The sequence below is a fragment of the Marmota monax genome, unplaced genomic scaffold, assembly GCF_021218885.2.
Source record: "Marmota monax isolate L192 unplaced genomic scaffold, Marmota_monax_Labrador192_F-V1.1 WCK01_AAM20220418_F8-fsc00199, whole genome shotgun sequence".
Classification (NCBI taxonomy): domain Eukaryota; kingdom Metazoa; phylum Chordata; class Mammalia; order Rodentia; family Sciuridae; genus Marmota; species Marmota monax.
Window position 1 is genome coordinate 1,203,727 of NW_026694340.1, and position 19,873 is coordinate 1,223,599.

General features: G+C 35.8%; 1 protein-coding gene across 2 annotated transcripts in view; it reads left to right on the plus strand.

Annotated features, from left to right (window-relative positions):
- Positions 1 to 19,873, plus strand: part of Hspa4 (heat shock protein family A (Hsp70) member 4) — a 45,542-nt gene that overhangs the window by 16,243 nt on the left and 9,426 nt on the right. For both annotated transcript variants that reach the window (XM_046467617.2, XM_058586523.1), the window contains 10 exons: positions 37 to 159; positions 2,551 to 2,650; positions 3,438 to 3,571; positions 4,899 to 5,143; positions 12,011 to 12,087; positions 13,923 to 14,074; positions 15,183 to 15,289; positions 15,683 to 15,816; positions 16,811 to 16,992; positions 18,016 to 18,105. In XM_046467617.2, coding sequence (XP_046323573.1) covers positions 37 to 159; positions 2,551 to 2,650; positions 3,438 to 3,571; positions 4,899 to 5,143; positions 12,011 to 12,087; positions 13,923 to 14,074; positions 15,183 to 15,289; positions 15,683 to 15,816; positions 16,811 to 16,992; positions 18,016 to 18,105 — 1,344 coding nt within the window. The remainder of the gene's footprint in view (positions 1 to 36; positions 160 to 2,550; positions 2,651 to 3,437; positions 3,572 to 4,898; positions 5,144 to 12,010; positions 12,088 to 13,922; positions 14,075 to 15,182; positions 15,290 to 15,682; positions 15,817 to 16,810; positions 16,993 to 18,015; positions 18,106 to 19,873) is intronic.

A 19,873-nucleotide genomic window follows, 5' to 3' on the forward strand; every position in this document is an offset into this window, starting at 1 on the left:
ACAGCAAATCTAGATTCTTTTGTTGTTTTCTTTCAGGTGACATATATGGAAGAAGAGCGGAATTTTACCACTGAGCAGGTGACTGCCATGCTTTTGTCCAAATTGAAGGAGACAGCAGAGAGTGTTCTTAAGAAGCCCGTTGTTGACTGTGTTGTTTCAGTAAGTTTGATTCCTAATGATTTTAGGAACTTGAATCAAAAAGCAAAGAGAAGAATGCTATTAATTGCAAGTAAAATTGTTTCTGTTTCCATTGTAATGATAATTTAAAAAACTTAACTAATTTTCATTTTCTTAAGTATTTTTTTCTGCCTTCTACCTCTTGCTTATTTCTTCTCCATTGTTCTACCTATTTAAATCTTGTCTATTCTTTAGGGTTTGTCTCAACCCACTTTGATTTCTTTTTCAGTACCTATTATAGTGTCTAGCACAGAGTAGCTGCTTGTTGGAATTGATTGTCTTCAAATATAAATGGCTTTTTCCTCTATTTTTGTTTGTTTCTGTATCTAGCACTAAATATAAGGCAGCAGTAAATTTCATCTTGTCTTTCCCATTTCCCTGTTTAGGTGTTTTCCCATTTCCCTGTTTAGGTGTTTTCCCATTTCCCTGTTTAGGTGTAAGCCTGGGTACTTGCAGCTTTGTGCTTGCATTGTGGTGGAGTCCTAGAGGCTATTGAAATATGAGTGGCTATGTTGGCTTTGTCACTGAGTCTACTTATTTGATACTTTGACTCTGGCTTTTGTCTCAATGTTGGTACATTGATTGGTAAAACAAGGACTGGTAGGTTTGTTGTCTGGTAAATTCCTTGGTCTTTGGTTATCTAGTAAAGTAGAATTGACATTTTTCAGCAACAGTTGGATTATAGCTATGTACCACAATTCTGGGGATGCAGAGAAGACTAAAAATGCTACAAGAGCTAAGGTACAATGACTCTGATTGCCTAATGGCTGGTAGCAGACATCGTATTTCTTAGATACTTCACCTTTCCACAGCTCTCCATTGTTCGCTCTGATTTGTCTGCATTTCTCTATTTAGTGCCCTTAACTTAGATCCTGAATTATACTGAAGTAAAATTTACATAAAATAATGGAATGCCTGAGTGGCTCTTTTCAGTATTGGGGAATGGTTTAAAAGATGGTATGTTAGCTGGGTGGGGTGGTGCATGCCTGTAATCCCAGTGGCTTGGGGAGGCTGAGACAAGAGGATAGCGAGTTCAGAGCCAGCCTCAGCAATTTAGTGAGGCTATAAGCAACTCAGCGAGACCTTGTCTCTAAAATATAAAAAAAAGGTTGGGGATGTGGCTCAGTGGTTAAGTGACCCTGAGTTCAATCCCTGGTACCAAACAAACAACAAAAAAAAGATGGTATGTTAAGTCCTGTTTGGAGATATTTAAGACCACACTGAATTTTAGTGATTTGCAAGGAAGATTCACAGTACAGCATAGAGTTTACTCACACTTTATTACAACAAAATGATACAAGGCAAAATCACAAAGAGAAAGGATACAAATTTTCAAAAGTCAGAATGCACTCATTTGCCAACGAGGTTTAACAACATGTATGAAGTGTCCTTTACCAGGAAAATTTTGTCTCGTTCTATAAGTTTAGTTCCTTTTTTTTTGGTGTGGGGTGGGTTGGGGGGATAGGATGGTGGTCAGTCACATAGATTCCCAGAACAACAAAAGATGGTCAGTATAAACTACTTTGTGTGAACAATTCAGGCATAGTGAGGCACACTTAATCAGCTAGGGAAATTTTTCTGTCAATTTAGAGAACTATTTATTTATAAAAAATATTTATTTTTAGTTGTTGTTGGACACAATATTTTTATTTTTATGTGGTGCTGAGCATGTGCTAGGCGAGTGCTCTACCGCTGAGCCACAATCCCAGCTCTTAGGGAACTATTTATTAATCAAGTTCTTAGATGCCAGTTGAGTTCTTATTTGCCAGGCAGGGGCCTTTATATTAAAGTAGCTTCTGCTGTAGCTGGGTGTGTTAGCACATTCCCGATCCCATTTGCAAGGCTAAGGCAGGAAGATTGCAAGTTTAAGCATCTTAGTGAGAACATGTCTCAGTATAAAACATTTTGGGAGCTGGGGATATGGCTTAGTGGTAGAGTGCCCCTGGGTTCTTTTCTCAGTACTGCCAAAACCAAATAGTAACAATAAAACCTCTGCTCTTGTTGTGGTCTGTTAGGTAACACAGGTAATGGCAATACATTTTTTTAGTATTGGGGATTGAACTCAAGAGTTACTTAACCATTGAGCTACACCCCCAGGCTTTTTTATTTTTCATCTTGAGACAGGACTCAAGATGAGAATCTCTAAATTGGGGAGATGGCTTTGCACTTGAAATCCTCCTGCTTAAGCCTCCTGAGCCACTGGGATTATGGCAATAAATTTGTGCCAATACTACTTTGAATGTTCTTTTTCTTACTGGTTTGAAATACTTTAATCATATACAGAATGAATTCCTGTAAGCATATGAGGTGTTCTTGGATATTACTAGCTAAAATGAGGTTTGTCATATAGCAAGCTTCTAAATTTTGTTGTAGGTTCCTTGTTTCTATACTGATGCAGAAAGACGATCAGTGATGGATGCGACACAGATTGCGGGTCTTAATTGCCTGAGATTAATGAATGAAACTACTGCAGGTAAGTAAGGGACTATTAATTTTTTTTATTAGTTTAATCTTAGAAGTGGTGAAATCTTAAAACCCTAGAGTTTCTTGCTATGTATGCTTGGAGTGCTGCCATCCTCTTTTTTTTTTTTAAATATTTTTTTTAGTTATAGTTGGACATGATACCTTTATTTTACTTATTTATTTTTATGTGGTGCTGAGGATTGAACCCAAAGCCTCGATGTGTTAGGCGAGTACCCTACCACTAAGCCACAACCCCAGTCCCTACCATTCTCTTTTATCACCTGTGTGTCATAGTGTTTTTGTATATTATGTCAGCTGTGAAGACTTCATCTGACCAGTATCTTTTCTGTACTGATAAAATACACACTGTGATATTTGATCATATACTTGTTTGGAAAGGAATACACTTATCGTGTGCATTTGGTTTCATGGTTTTCTTTCTCTTTGAGTTGTGGACTGGTGGTCAGAAAAGTGGGCATAAAGCAGCATCCAGGACTGGACACATGGGAATGTTAACCTGGAATCAGTAGAAGGGGTTGAGGAAAAGTAATGTTTGGAGAGTTGGGAAGTTGGTTTGGGGAATTTGCTGAAGTCAAACTAAAGGAACCCTAACTGATTGTTAGCATTTAACTCTTTGAATTTGTTACTCCTTATGAATACATTATGTGATTTATATAAAGAATTGGATTCTATCTAATGAAGTCCCATTCATGATATATAAAACTTGTTTATTCCTGCTTAAATGAATTTTATTGTTTAGACAATACCATTATGTTGAATTTATTTTTCTTGTGTAGTTGCTCTTGCATATGGAATCTATAAGCAAGATCTTCCTGCCTTAGAAGAGAAACCAAGAAATGTAGTTTTTGTAGACATGGGGCATTCTGCTTATCAAGTTTCTGTATGTGCATTTAATAGAGGAAAACTGAAAGTAAGTATATTTTTGCCAGAGACTATATTAAAAATATGGTAATAATACATTTTTGAGAGATTAGCTGAAATAAGTAGGTAAATAATTTTGTTTCACTAATGGAAACTTTCTATGAGCCATATGAACCGGAAACTCAAGGTATCTGTAGTATTATATCTCCCAAAATTTATCGTGAGTTGGCATGGTGAGAAGTAAAGTAAACAGACCTTGAGGGAAAAGCTCGTAAGAGCATTGAGTCTTATTTTTCTAACCTTTTAAAACAAAACAGTGCAGACTTGTTGGAGTTCTTCTTTTTTTTTTTTTTTAAATTTTTTTAGTTGTAAATGGATCTTTTATTTATGTATTTATATGTCGTGCTGAGGATGGAACCCTGGGCCTCACATATACCAGGCAAGTGCTGTACTACTGAGCCACAACTCCAGCCCCTAGAATTCTTTTCAACATGAATTCTCTTGTGTTTTACACTGGGGATTGAGGCAATGGTAAAGGTGCACTCTTCTTGCTCTTGAGGCTTTTGAGTGTTCTGGAAGTAGGGTAGGGGAACTAGAACTTGGATGCCAAAAGAAACTAGACTAACACTGATTTCTGGAAAGCTTAAAGCTCTGGAAAAAGCACTTTTGTGCACATAGAATTGTAGAAGTGTTAACGGCGAGTGGGAGTCAGAGGGTGATCACATTCATGTTTGATTTTTGCTCCTTTATGGTAGTTCCACAATAAATAATAAAATGTACAGAAAGAAGTATGTGTATGACATTAGTGTGTTTGGTGTTGTAATGCATATTGGGAGTCAGATGGTCATAGAGGGGAGGGCATAGGTTTTGAAATCAAGATTTGATTTTGAATTCTACTTCTACCACTCTGGTAATTTTGTAACCTGCAGATTATCTCAACTAGCTTTCTGAAGCATACTCTGTAATTGTAATATCTATTTAAAAAAATTTTTTTTGGGTACCAGGGATTGAACTCAGGAGCATTTGACCACTGAACCACATCCTTAGCCCTATTTTGTATTGTATTAGAGACAGGGTCTCACTGAGTTGCTTAGCGCCTTGCTAAAGTGCTGAGGCTGGCTTTGAACTTGTGATCCTCCTGTCTCTGCCTCCCTAGCCGCTGGAATTATAGGCGTGTGCCACTGTGCCCGGCCTATAATGTCTGTTTTTCATAGTGTAGTTTTAATAAGGATTAAGTGACATGCACATTACCTCCTTTTAATCATAGCATATACATTACTGCTTGTTTTTTTTTTTTTTAACTGACTGAATATCCATCATGATAAACTTTAAAATTGATTGGTAAATTGTTGGATTAATTATCTTCTTTTTCTAAGGTTTTGGCCACAGCATTTGACACGACACTGGGAGGCAGAAAATTTGATGAGGTGTTAGTAAATCACTTCTGTGAAGAATTTGGGAAGAAATACAAACTAGACATAAAGTCTAAAATTCGTGCATTATTACGACTGTCTCAAGAGTGTGAGAAACTGAAGAAATTGATGAGTGCAAATGCTTCAGACCTCCCTTTGAGCATTGAATGTTTTATGAATGATGTTGATGTATCTGGAACTATGAATAGGTAATAATATTAATATTTTGATATTAAACTGAATTGTGATATTTTCCCCTCTCACTTATATTAACCATTTTTAACTAGTTGTTGAAATTGTGGTTGTTAATATGACAGACTTTAGTTCTGTGGGTTAAAATTTTAGGCTATTTGGAACCTTTTTATGTAAAGGTTGGGTTTGGTTTTTCTAGTAAGAGTGTAGTGGTTTTGTTCTGATCATTTAAATATTCTAGGAAGTCAGTTCTTATGTGTGCATTATACATGAATTATTTGTTTTCATTAAACTAGGGCAAAGTCCTTTAATGTAGAATTAAATTTAGTTTAGCCATTGATTAAGAAATTGGTCTTTTTTGGGGCTGGGGCTCAGCGGTAGAGCGCTCGTCTAGCATGTATGAGATGCTGGGTTCAATCCTCAGCACTACATAAAAATAAATAAATAAAAGATAATGTGTCCAACTACAACTAAAAAAAAATTGGTCTTTTTGAGTGGTTTAGGATCATTCGAGGGCAACAGCCTTTTTTTTTTTTTTTTTGTAAAGTACTGCAGTTTTGGGTAATTGACATTTAGAGCTATTCTCAGAAATACTCAGTGTTATTGTTTCCTGGTTGTGTTGCTTGGATGATGGGAGTGAGATGTTCTTCTGGCTTTAATTCAGGCAAGACTCATGGCTTCTTTGGGGAAGTGTGTCTGAGCAGTTCTTAAAATATTGAGATGGCATTTATTGTTGAGCAGTATTCATATTTGTACTCACCCCTTTCTCCTACTTAAAAGTGATTGAGCAGTAGCCCTCCCTTCCCCGTGTGTGTGTGTGTGTGTGTGTGTGTGTGTGTATGTATGCATGCGTGGGGCTGGAGGCCAGTGTATGCTGGCTTTTAAAAGCTGGTTGTACCATGCACTGTTAGAACACAGAGATTTTATGTGCTCTGTTTTAAGCCTTCATTTAAGTCTTTTATGTTCACCACTGTTTTTATTTTTGAATTTGTTTAATAAAACTAGATTATTTCTTATACTATTTCTTCTAATTAACTTTTTCTTCATTTAAACAAATATTGAGGTAATAGTTATACCAAAAAGTTATTTATTTTTTATTTTAGGAATTAAATCCAGGTGCACTTAACCACTGAGCCGTATCCCCAACCCTTTTTATTTTTTATTTAGAGACAGGGTCCTTGGGGCTGGGGATGTAGCTCAAGCGGTGGCGTGTTCACCTGGCATGCGTGCAGCCCGGGTTCGATCCTCAGCACCACATACAAAGGTGTTGTGTCCCCCGAGAACTAAAAAATAAATATTAGAAAAAAAAATATATTAGAGACAGGGTCCTGAATAGTTGCTTAGGGCCTCACTAGGTTGCTGAGGCTGGCTTTGAACTTCTGATGCCCCTGCTTCAGCCTCCCAAGCCATTTTACACATCATAAAATTTTGAAATGAGTATTTTAAAATGAACAATTCAGTAGTATTTATTTATTTATTTTAGAGAGAGAATTTTTTTTTTTGAGAGAGAATTTTTTAATATTTATTTTTTAATTTTTGGCAGACACAACATCTTTGTATGTGGTGCTGAGGATCGAACCTGGGACGCATGCATGCCAGGCGAGCGCCCTACCGCTTGAGCCACACCCCCAGCCCCAATTCAGTAGTATTTAAAAAAAATGTTTTTTTTTTTTTAAGTTGTTGATGGACCTTTATTTATTTATACGTGGTCCTGAGAATCGAACCTGGTGCCTCATACATGCCAAGCAAGCGCTCTGCCACTGAGCCACAACCCCAGCCCAGTTCTGAAGTATTTAACACAATTCATAATATATAGTCAGTTATATGGGTTGAAAAAAACATTTCATCCCCAAATAAAACGCTGTACTTCTTTATCAGTGGACCCTGACAACCACCACTCTGCTTTCTCTTTGGATCTGCTTTTTCTGGATATTTTGATAAGTGAGATCTTACAATGTGTTTGACTTCTTTAACTTTGCATAATGTTTTTGAGGTTGATCCACATTGTGTCTGTACATGTATCAGCAGCTCATTGCTTGCTTGCTTGCTTATTTATTTATTTATTGGTACCGGGGATTGAACTCAGGGGCACTCAACCACTGAGCCACCAGCCTTATTTTGTATTTTATTTAGAGACAGGGTCTCACTGAGTTGCTTATCCCCTTGCTTTTGCTGAGGCTGGCTTTGAACTTGCAATCCTCCTATCTCAGCCTCCCAAGCCAATGGGATTATAGGTGTGTACCACTGTGCCTGACCATTGCTTACTTTTTGACAAATGATATTATATTGTATGCATATGCCACATTTTATATTTTCATTTCTCAGTTGAGGGGTATTTGTTTCCACCTTTAGCTGTAGTGATAAGTAAGTACTGTGTGCATTTATGAACACATATTTGAAATATGTTGTCAGTGCCTTTGGGCATATACCTGTGACTGGAATTGCTGGTTTATATGCAGTTCTTTTTTCTTCTTGGTACCAGGGATTGAACCCAGAGGCGCTTAACCACTGAGCCGCATCCCTAGTCCTTTTTTTTTTTTTTAGTTATTTGTGGACACAGTGTCTTCATATGTTACTTTATGTGGTACTGAGGATTGAACCCAGGGCCTGACAGGTGCTAGGCAAGCACTCTACCACTGAACTACAATCCCAGCCCCATTTGTTCTTTTTTACCTAGATGCTTATTTTTTTTTTTCCCCTTAAAAGTCTAAATATTTTTAGTGTGATATGTTTAGGTGTTCGCTGTTTTGGATTAGTTTTTGCTAGGTATATGAGTTTCTTTTTTAGTAGTTTCAGAACTTAAAAATTTAAATATAATTGTTTTTGAGTTAAGTTTTCTTGAATTACATTGACTATTCTGTTTTCATGCTATGGTTTTATTCTTTGGAAACTCATATATAATTATATTGGATTGTCCTTGTCTGTCTTCTGTATTTGTCATTCTCTATTCAATCATTATCTATTCTTGTCATTATCTACTGGGGTTGTTTGCTCTTATGTACCTGGTTGGTGTCATGTCCCTGCCCCGTGCCTTTTGGGGGCAGTTCAAAGGATTGAACCCAGGCCTTAAGCATACTATGCAAATGCTCTGCCAGCCCTAGTTAGTTTTTATTTCTGATATGTTATTTGCTTCTAATTTTTTCTAATTCTGATTTGTTGTTTCATTTCCTGTATCTTTTTTTAATTGAAACAGAATTCACATGCCATAAAACTCACCATTTTAAAGTGTAAAATTTAGTGGTGTTTAGGATATGCAGAAGATTGTTCACCTGTCGGTCACTATCTAATTATGGAAAGTTTTTGTCACCTCCAAACAGAAACCCTGTACCCACATTAGTGGTCACTCTAAATTCCTCTTTGAGGCAACTACCAGTGTACTTGTTGTCCCTGTATTTTTTTTTTTAGTATTTATTTTTAGTTTTAGGTGGACACGGTATCTTTATTTTTTATTTTTTATGTGGTGCTGAGGATCGAATCCAGTGCCTCATGCATGCTAGGCAAGCACTCTACCACTCAGCCACAACCCTAGCCCATTCTATTCTTTTTACTCATTTTTAGGTGAAATAAGTATTTCTCAACCTTTAGAAAGGCATTGTGAAATGCATTTTTTAAAAATTTCACTGCTCCAGAGCATGTTTTTGTGAAATATTTTAAAAATGTAGCTTTTTAACTTTCCGAGATCTGTTTCCTCTTATATCTTTCTTTGTAGTTAACTGCTGTTGTTCTTCTCAATTTGCATTTTCTTACCAGCAGTTTTTCCTCAGTGTAATCCTTTTTTTCTTTGATGCGACTTTTTGCTATTCCTGTGTACCTCAACAAGGCCTTTTTTTACTTTTCCTTTGGAGTGCAAGCCCTACCTGATTATGTCTGCTATTTTCAAAGTGACTTGCTTAGTTTTGGTTTTTTGGTGTTTTCAAGTATATTTTATGCTGTTGTTTTGCTGTCTTTTACAGAATTGATGATGAGTAATTGTGCCTTCAGTGATTTGTTTCTACCCACTTATGTATTTTTAATGTCCACAAAGAAACTTGTATACAAAATATTCATAGTAGCAGTACTCATCATAGAATTGAAGTGGAGACATCTCAAATGTCCACCAAATGATGAATAAGGAAAACGTGGCTCGACCATAAAATGGACTGTTATTTGGCAATTAAAAAAAATGTACTAAAGATGCATACTAAAATGTGGGTGAAGGCTAATGTTAGAAGCCTTTTGTAAAGGACCAAAAATGTATACTTTATTTGTATGAAAAATCCAGAACAGGCAAATGTATTGAGATGTAAAGTAGATTAACCATTTTTATTGCCTAGGGTTTTAGATGTATAAGGTAGAAAAATAATAATTTAAGGGTGATGACAATGTATGTTTGTTTTAGGGTGATGAAAATCTTAAAAAAATGATAATGGTGATGGTTGCACATTTTAAAATATTTTATTTAACCTTTATTTTATTTATTTGTTTCTATGTGATGCTGAGGATTGAACTGAGGAATAGTGCCTTACACCTGCTTAGGAAAGCGCTCTGCTACTGAGCTACAACACCAGCCTATGGTTGCATAATTATGAATACAAAATAGACATTGAGGCTGAGACCCTGGGTTCGATCCCCAGCACCACATTTGAAAAAAAAAAAAAAACAATAACAACAACAACAAAAAAACTAAAGCAAAATAAAGGTATTGTGTCCATCTACAACTTAAAAAAAAAAAAAAGATATTGAGCTAGGCTTAGTGGTGAACACCTGTAATCCCAGCGGCTAGGGACACTGAGACAGGAGGATTGCAAATTCAAAGCCAGCTTCAGCAATAGTGAGGCACTAAGCAATTCAGTGAGACACTGTCTCTAAATAAAATACAGGGCAGGGGATGTGGCTCAGTGGTCGAATGCCTGATACCCCCCACCCCCGCCAAATAAAAACACATTGAATTATATCTTTAATGAGTGAATTCTATGGCATGTGATTTATATTTCAGTAAAATTTTTTAGAAAAAAGAAACTGTCAACTGTCAGATCTACTGCCATCTTTCTTTTTTTTATTATTTATTTTTTAGTTACAGTTGGATATAATATCTTTATTTATTTTCATGTGGTGCTGAGATTGAACTCAGTAACTTGCACATGCTAGGCTAGTGCTCTACTACTGAGCCACAATTCCAGCTCCTATTGCCATCTTTCTGGAATCATCTTTACTCCTTTGCTTTTCATGGTTTCAATTGGGAACATTTCAGATATGCAGCAAAATTGAATTTTATAATGAACATCATTATCTCACTACTTAGGTTCTACTGATGACTTTTATTATACTTATTTTATCATATACTTGACTAAACATTCTTCTCTACTCCATCAGTTTATTTTTTCACATATCTCAAAGTAAATGGTAGACATCTATGTAATGTTCTCAGTGCCAAAGTTTTCATATTAAGCAGAATTCTTGTGTATTTTTTTGGGGGGATGGGTGGGAGGGGGATGGATTTTTACATATGATACACTTCAGTTTTAAGTGTTCATCTGCTGAGTTTTAACAGACTGTTATTAAGAAATACATCCTTTTTGGCTAATAATCTTTCCATGAGATAAACCAGAATCTTAGAAAGTTTTCTCATGCTTCCATCCTCAGGGGTAATCACTTGTGATATTTCTACATTTTTTGGCTATATGTTAAATTTGATTGTTCTCAAACTTATAAGTGGAATTGTACGGAATGTAGTCTCTTGTAAGGTTCTTTTACTTTTTTGAGATTTATTTTAACTATGTAGTGATTTTTACTGTATTTATAGGACTATGCAGTCATCACCATTACTCTGCTTTAGAACCTTAAGTGCACATTGCTAAAAGAAAGAAGGTAACCTGGAATGTTTGGATAATTTTAGCTATATGATGCTGGGAAAAGTAAAATCTAGGAAGGAAAGGGGGAGATATATTCCTATTGAGCACAAGGAAGTTTTACAGCAGTGAACCTCTTCTGTATGATGTCAGAATGGGTGAATACTTAAACATTTGTCAAAACCCATGGAACCCTAATATAAACTATGCAAAGTATCAGTATTGGCTCATTAATAGTAACAAATGTGCCACATTAATTGTACCACATTAATCTAAGTGTTAGTAGAGGAACTGGGCTGGGATTAAGGAGTGAGTATATGGGAATTCTCTTTGTCTGTAATTATAAAACTGATCTAATATAGCTTGATAGCTATTATCTCTTTTGTCTTGTTCTAGACACTAATTTATTTTCTGTCTGGATTTATCTGACCTGAACATTTCACGTAAATGGAGTAATAGATGTTCTTTTTGGTCTGGCTTCTACCCAGCTTAATTGTTCCATGTTGTAACATATTCTTTTTATTGTATTGTTTCATTTTTATTGCTGAATACAGTTGTTAGGTATTTGAATTGTTTGTATTTCTTTTTCTTTTTTCTTTTTTTTTTTAATAGAGAGAGAGAATTTTTAAATATTTATTTGTTAGTTGTTGGCGGACACAGCATCTTTGTTTGTATGTGGTGCTGAGGATTGAATCTGGGCCGCACGCATGCCAGGCGAGCGCGCTACCGCTTGAGCCACATCTCCAGCCCCTGTTTGTATTTCTTGACTGTTATGAATGATGCTATTTTTGTGAACATTCATGTATTTGTTTTTCCATGAACTTGTATTTTTAGTTCTATTGGATGAATATGTAGAGTGGAATTGATGAGTCATGATAACTTCTGAATTTGCCATTTTGAGAAACTGCCAAAATTTTTTTTCAAAGCGGCTGTACCATTTTCATTTTACATTGCCCAGGAATGTATGAAGAGTCCAGTTTTCTCTTTGATTAGAGCGCATCCATTCCACATAAAAGTGGAATACAATTTAACCTTTTTTTTTTTTTTTTTAAACAGAGGCAAATTTCTGGAGATGTGTGATGATCTCTTAGCTAGAGTGGAGCCACCACTTCGTAGTGTTTTGGAACAAGCCAGTAAGTATTTTTTGATTCTATTGTTCGTGCATATCACACACTTTGGGAAATGTTCCTTATTATCCCTGCCACCCCCCAAGCAGTTTTCCAAATATTTGTTGAATGGACCCTTCACTTCCACATTAAGCTTTTTAATATTATCCTGAAGTGTTCCCCCTCCCCAAAGTAGCTTTTGGTAATCATGAAGAGAAAGCTAATAAAATTCTTTAAGAAACTTAATTTAGACCCAAAGAAAGTTATAAACTTCTCAGTTTATTAAAAGTTTTTATCTTTTGGGGCTAGAGTTTGGCTCAGTGGTAGAGCGCTTGCCTAGCATGTGTGAGGCACTGGGTTCAATTTTTAGCACCACATATAAATAAATGAAATAAAGGCCAGTTGACAACTAAAGAATATTTAAAAAAAAAAGTCATCTTTTGTAACACTAACTTGGTACTTTTGTAAACTTTCCTATCAGTGAAGCTTCTTGGTTAGCTGAAAGATAGGGTAAAGGAAGATACTATACCCACATATTTATTTAGCAGAATACTTGTAATTTTGTCTCATGCTAAGATAGGTGGTGGTTTAATTGGGGAATATATTATATTCATTTATCTGAAACTTTGTTTGGACAAAACATTTACCTAAAGTGCCCTGTTGTGTTGATTGCTGTTTCAGAGTTTTGCAAACTATTTCAGCTCAGTATAGGCATAAGTATTAAATTAGCTTGATCACAACAGAGGAATATGTTTTTTCCACACTGAAACAGGCCCCCTTCCCTTTTTGTCCTTTGAGGAGCCTTTCTAATGTTGCCAAGGCTGGTTCAGAATCCTTGGGCTCATCATTGTGTCTTAAGTCTCTTGAGTAACGGGGGCAATAGGTACATTGTACCTGATCCCAGCCCATTTCAAGCCCTTCACAAAAAATTGTTGGTAGTTTTTAGATAATCAGGACACCAGATGGTATGAACACGTATTTAATGAACAATAGCAAAGCATAGATATATACCCTCTTACCCTCCGAGGAGAGGAGACTGTATTTGTGTGTATGTGTTAGTACTAGGGACTGGACCCAGGGTCGCTTATCTGTTGAGCCACATACCCAGCTCTTTTTTTTTTTTGAGACAGGGTCTCACTAAGTTGTTTAGGGCCTCAGTTCGTTTCTGAGGCTGGCTTTGAACCTGGCGATCCTCCTGCCTCAGCCTCCCCAAGCTGCTGGGATTATAGGCATCATTTCACCTTGTTGTATCTGTGTTTTGATCTGGACCATGGTTTTGCTCTGGATAGAGCACCAAAGTGACTAGATGTGATCCTGAATACCTTTTGTTAATTTGTGCCAGCTCAGGGCTGATCCCCGCCTTTTTTAATAATTTTTTTAAAAGTTGTAGATGGACACAATATCTTTATTTTTATACAGTGCTGAGGATCAAACCCAGTGCCTCACATGTTAGCACTCTACCACTGAGCCACAACCCAGCCTCTGACCCATTTTTTTAAGGCCTCCTTGATGGCTAGCAAACTTGAATGTTTGGTCTTTTGATGTTTTAACAATTCTTTGCATGGGACTTTGCAGAGTTTACAGGATATGTACACTTCAGGACACTGAGTATTTCTGGCCCATACTTCCTAAATCTTACTATTATGTGCCACCCTTTCTGCATTATTTTGACTCAAAACATCTACTTTGATTCCATATACTGCATACGTATCTGAATGTGTGCATGAGTGTGTGTGTAGGGGTGGGGCGGGGCAAGTAATTTTGTTATACATCTATGAATATTTTACCATGATAAAATCTTTTCCTTATAAATGCTAATGTAAAGATTCTTTTGATCTAAATGTCTAATTATTTTAAAATAGAGTTAAAGAAAGAAGATATTTATGCAGTGGAGATAGTGGGTGGTGCTACACGAATCCCTGCAGTAAAAGAGAAGATCAGCAAATTTTTTGGTAAAGAACTTAGTACAACATTAAATGCTGATGAAGCTGTCACTCGAGGATGTGCACTGCAAGTGAGTTTTCTTTTTGTTTTAGGTCATTGTAACAAGATGACAGTATCTGTTAATAGTAATAGAGGGGCTGGGGTTGTGGGCTCAGTGGCAGAGTGTTTGCCTCACACATGTGAGGTACTGGGTTTGATCCTTAGCATCACATTAAAAAAAATAAAGATAACGTGTTCCTCTATGACTAAAAAAATATTTAAAAAAAAAACCAGATAGTAGAGGTCTGATGTTCATAAAAGGAATTTTATTCTGGGCTGGGGTAATTAAAAGATATTTTCCAGTTTTACACTTTTTTTTAACATTTTTTGATTGTCAATGGATCTTCAATTATCTATTTAAATAGTCAATAAATTCATCTTACTATAAGCTGCAGAATAAAATTCCTTTTCTTAAAAGATGTTCCAGTTTTACACTTTTTTTAACATTTTTTAAGAAAAGGAATTTTATTCTGCAGCTTATAGTAAGATGAATTTATTGACTAAATAATTTTAGACTTGAAATGTTACAAGAAGCCGGGCTCATTGGTGCACCCTTGTAATCCCAGTAGCTTGGGAGGCTGAAACAGGACGATTGTGAGTTCAGTGCCAGCCTCAGCAAAACTGAGGTGCTAAGAAACTCAGTGAGACTCTGTTTCTAAATTAAAAATACAAAATAAGGCTATGGATGTGGCTCAGTAATTGAGTACCCCTGAGTCCAATTCCTGGTACGTACCCACCTCCCAAAAGACCAAAGGGGGCCCACAAAAAAAAAAAGGTACTAGAATTTGATATGATCTTTGCCTATATTTGAGGTGATGATTTGACAGTTAAGAGTTGGGGATTAACCAAGAGCCCATAGAAGGAACAAGGTAGCTTAATGTATACTGAGGAGAAAAATACTGGATAATAAATAAACGTGAAGTTTAAAACAGTTAAAAAAGTTGGATTAATGGAAAAATAAGGAATTACTAGATTACATAGGTTAATTTGACAATGGTAGAAGTTTGTGCTCGTTTACAGACATTGTTATTAATGACCATCTTATGACGGTCTCCAGAAATGATTATTTGTAGGTCTAATGATGTTATTTCATATAGTCTATACTTGTCAAATGGAATTTTTAAAAATTATCATTCTAGTGTGCAATCTTGTCGCCTGCTTTCAAAGTCAGAGAATTTTCTATCACTGATGTGGTGGCATATCCAATATCTCTGAGATGGAATTCTCCAGCTGAAGAAGGGTCAAGGTAATACATTTGTTAATCATATTTATACCTACAGTTAATTTATTGTTAAGTCTGAGTAATATATAGCTTTTCATTTCAACTTGCACAAATCTAATATTTTGTCATAATGTGCAAAGTGATCAATTATTGTAACAGGCATAAATTAGCGTTCTTATTTAGTTTCCTACATTTGATCCTGCCGAAATCAGGTGCCTTTTATTTGCTGATTGAGTGTATTTTTTACTTTTTTACTAACTTTGTGTACACAGTTTCTTGGAAACTGAATAATAATAATGATGATAATGCTAGCTGAGAAGAGAGAAACTAGGATTGTATAATCATGAACTTGGAATATATGGGTCAAAGTGTTAGGAATATCCTGAATTTATGTTACTGTCTTTTTCCTTCATTCAGTGACTGTGAAGTCTTTTCAAAAAATCATGCTGCTCCTTTCTCTAAAGTCCTCACATTTTATAGAAAAGAACCTTTCACTCTTGAAGCTTATTATAGCTCTCCTCAGGATTTGCCCTATCCAGATCCTGCTATAGGTAAGTAGTGTTAGGAATTGAAATGATAAGAACTTTTATCTACTTGGAGAACTAGGATGGCAGAAGGACCAGATGCAGTGTTCTAAAATTTACGTACTTTACACGACAAAAGAAAACCTTTTCTAATCTTATTACCAGCTTCAGAACAAACTGGCTGGCTGTTATTTTATTGGATCTCCCATTGTGTGGACATTATTTCTCAGTTAATTTACAGTGTGGTTATGTTTTATGTTAAAGAGTTAAATAAATTTCAGTATTGACTCTAATATACAGGTGAACAACATACATGGACAATCATTAGGGGATTGTTTACAGTAGCAGTGCATCCTGAGTTTTGAAGTTTTGTTGGCTAGAGTTTTTACATGTATAGACTCTGGGAACTCTTACAATCTGGAAGTAATTCTAGTTGAAAAGAGAAAGAAATTATATATAGAGTTATACAGTAAAGGTCTAGAATATGTGGGCACAGTGTTCAGAGTATCCTTAGTGATACTTAGAAGGTGTGGAAAGTTAACTTATTCTGGTTTCCTCATTTGTAAAATAGGAATAGGGATGCTAATAATTTATAGTTTTGCATTGTTGTAGGAATAAAAAAGGTAAATAAGACTCTGGTATAGTAACTGGATCTAGAAATGGGAATTTCTTGAGGAATAAGAAAAGTACCTTTTTTTTTTTGGTAGAGGGAGAATGTGACAAATGTATACTTTAGGAATTTATGTGGCTGTTGCATATAAAGCTGAAATAAGGTTCTAGAGGAACAGAAAAAATATTAAGAGACATTTGAGCTCCATTCGGAATAGAATTATAAAATCTTGACCATATGTGAAAGAATGAGAAATCTAATAATTTAGTAAGATTGTACTGAGAGTACTGACTATGCTTATTTGAAGTGTCATGTTAGTTATTGATCTGTCATTGAGGAATGAATGTAACCTACAGTATGGGCTTGTATTCATGTTTGAATTTGTTCTCTTGTGTGTTCTCATGTCCTCAGCTCAGTTTTCAGTTCAGAAAGTCACTCCCCAGTCTGATGGCTCCAGTTCAAAAGTGAAAGTCAAAGTTCGAGTAAATGTCCATGGCATTTTCAGTGTGTCCAGTGCATCCCTAGTGGAGGTGCACAAGTCTGAGGAAAATGAGGAACCAATGGAAACTGATCAAAATGCAAAGGAAGAAGAGGTAACCTGGACATTTAATGTAATTATGATTGCCGAAAGGTAACTTGTCTAGAAGTTGTAACGAGTGGATGGGGTCATGGGAGCAAATTTGTGAGAGTTGCTGAGAGTAGTTTTGCAAGTGTCTTTTCCCCTATTATGGGTTAACCAGTAGAGGATCTTTACATGGAATCTGTATGGAAATGGAACATAGATTACCTCTTCCCAGATCATGCTTTTCTCATCTTGGGTTATTTTTGATTCTTTCTGGTTATAGAAGAATGTTCTTGAGTCTCAATTGATTATTTTCACAAATATAATAGGTTGTACACTAATTTACTGAAATTATGCATTGGGTCTTATTCTCTTTGTGTATCAGATTCAAATCTTTATAAAACCACAAATGATTGGGTCTCATTCCCAGAGGTTTTGTTTGAGTTGGTCTAGGCTGGGCCCAGGTATGAGCAGTGTTCAAAGTGTCCCAGGTTCTTCTAATATGTTGCAGGCTTTGTGGGACCACTGGTTCAGTTCTACAAATATGTTGTTTTAATTATCGGCATTGAGGGTATTCTTAATAAGTTCACCTCCCCTAGTACATACAGTGGTTGTCCATTTGAATATGGAAAGGCTGATGTAGGAACTGCTTGGAAAAGTAAAGACTTTTGAGGGAAGTCTACTTATGAGAAGTTTGTAGAAACTTAACTGCAGATTGTATTTTGGAGACTGTTAAATGATGCTACATTGTATACTAAGAGTACTTAATGGTTTATGAAACCAATTCATAATCATTCTTGATTACATAAGGATAGAGCAGGGCAAGTGTCATCCCCATTGTACAGATAATGTTAGCTGAGCTCCCGAGGGGAGAATTTTGTATTTCAGTTAACATGTATGACATGAGCTGGAATTTGAACCTAGATCTTCTGGTTGCTGACAGTTGAACAGAAATTACATATCCTGCATGTGTCTTTGTCAGTGTGTCATGAAGGTTGCTTAGTCTTTCATTGGTATTTCTTGGTTTCTGAATTTAATTTGACCTGTTTTTTAGAAGATGCAGGTAGACCAGGAAGAACAACATGTTGAAGAGCAACAGCAGCAGACACCAGCAGAAAATAAGTTAGAATCTGAAGAAATGGAGGTATGAGTTTTTATGAATTGCAGGCTTGTAATGTACATGCCTTAAAAGGCTATTTCTTGGAAAGTAGTTTATACTATATTACTTACTTGAACAATTTTTTTCTTAATATTTATTTTTTAGTTAGATTTGGACACAATATCTTTATTTTATTTAATTATTTTTTTTGTGGTGCTGAGGATCAAACCAGGGCCTTGCATGTGTGAGGTGAGCACTCCACTGCTGAGCCATAACCCCAGCCCCAACTTGAACAATTTTTAAGCAAGATTTTGTAGTGTTTTTGTAAAGTACTTTTTCTGCTAGAAAGTGCTTTTTGCAAGATGGTTTTTGAACCTCTATACTAATTGTTACATGAAAAGAGCACTCAGACATAGTTTTGCTAGGTAAATCAGATTTGTCAACTGCCTTACTCTTGCTTTTTTATTGAAAAATATTGCAAATAATGTATTTATGTATATTTTGTAAATAATGTGAAAAAAGTATTTATCCCACAATGAATATTTAACATTTTTGAATCCTTTTATTCTTTGATTCCTTAATTTTGAATTTCCATGTTTGAATTTGTTTTTTAGCATTAAAAACACTATTTCTTTCAATTGCTTTTGACATGGCAATATGTAATCTCAACCTCTTAGGAATTTCTTTTTTTTTTTTAGTTGTCGATAGACCTTTATTATTTATTTATTTATATGTGGTGCTGAGAATCGAACCCTGTGCCTCACACATGCCAGGCAAATGCGCTACCACTGAGCCACAGCCCTAGCCCTCTGGGAATTTCTTATTGTGGTACTTTAAATTTGGTAGAGGCTTAATGTGGCTTAAGTCTGTTGCCCATTTTCATGTCTGAACAAATTTTAACTTGCTTTCCTTTAGTTGTGCAAATAATAGTTTAAAAAAAAATGACAAGAGGAGATCATGCTCACAGATTTGATTCTCTTGTTGGCTCAGACCTTTGCCAAGATGGAAAACCCCTTTATTTTGGTGGGTAGGTGGTGGTGGTGCGGTAGTGGGAGAGAAAATTATCCCTTTGTGTGTGTGTGTGTGTGTGTGTGTGTGTGTGTGTAAGGTGGGTGAGGAGAAAGGAAAAGTGTCAGGCCTGGTGTGCATCCTTCTTACCAGTGTGGTGTTGCAGCGAGAGGCATCCAAGGGATTTTTATGTAGACTTCCATGGGGTGATTCAGGAACTAAAGGACCTTTCATAATGTTATTTCTAAAGGGAAGGAAATAAAAATTACACATACGTTTCAGCTGCTGTTTGGATAGGAGGTGGGGAACTGACATTGAAGTCTTGCCTCACATCATAGACTACAATTGAATTCCTGATAAATTCAAAAGTTGAAACAAAAAGATTGAGTATTTTCCTAATCTGTGTATGGAAAAAGGCTTTCAAAGCATAAAGTAATAAAAGTTATCACAAAGGAAATGTTGGATACTTTTTTTTTAAAAAAAAATAAAAACTTGCATAGAAGAGGCTGAGGCTGTGGCTCAGCGGTCGAGTGCTCGCCTACACATGTGAGACACTGGGTTTGATCCTCAACACCACATGAAAATAAATAAAATAAAGGTATTATGTCCATCTACAACTAAAAATATTAAGGAAAAACTTGCATAGAAAAATAAAACTGGAGGAAACTAAAAGACTCAATCATTTATGGAAAAAAATTTACTAAAAACTGAAGGAAACAGTGGATAAAGTGTGAGTAGGCAATTTGAAAAAGTATGGTTTATAAGTGTGAGGAAAAAAGATTATTTTTTTTAAAGAGAATTTTAA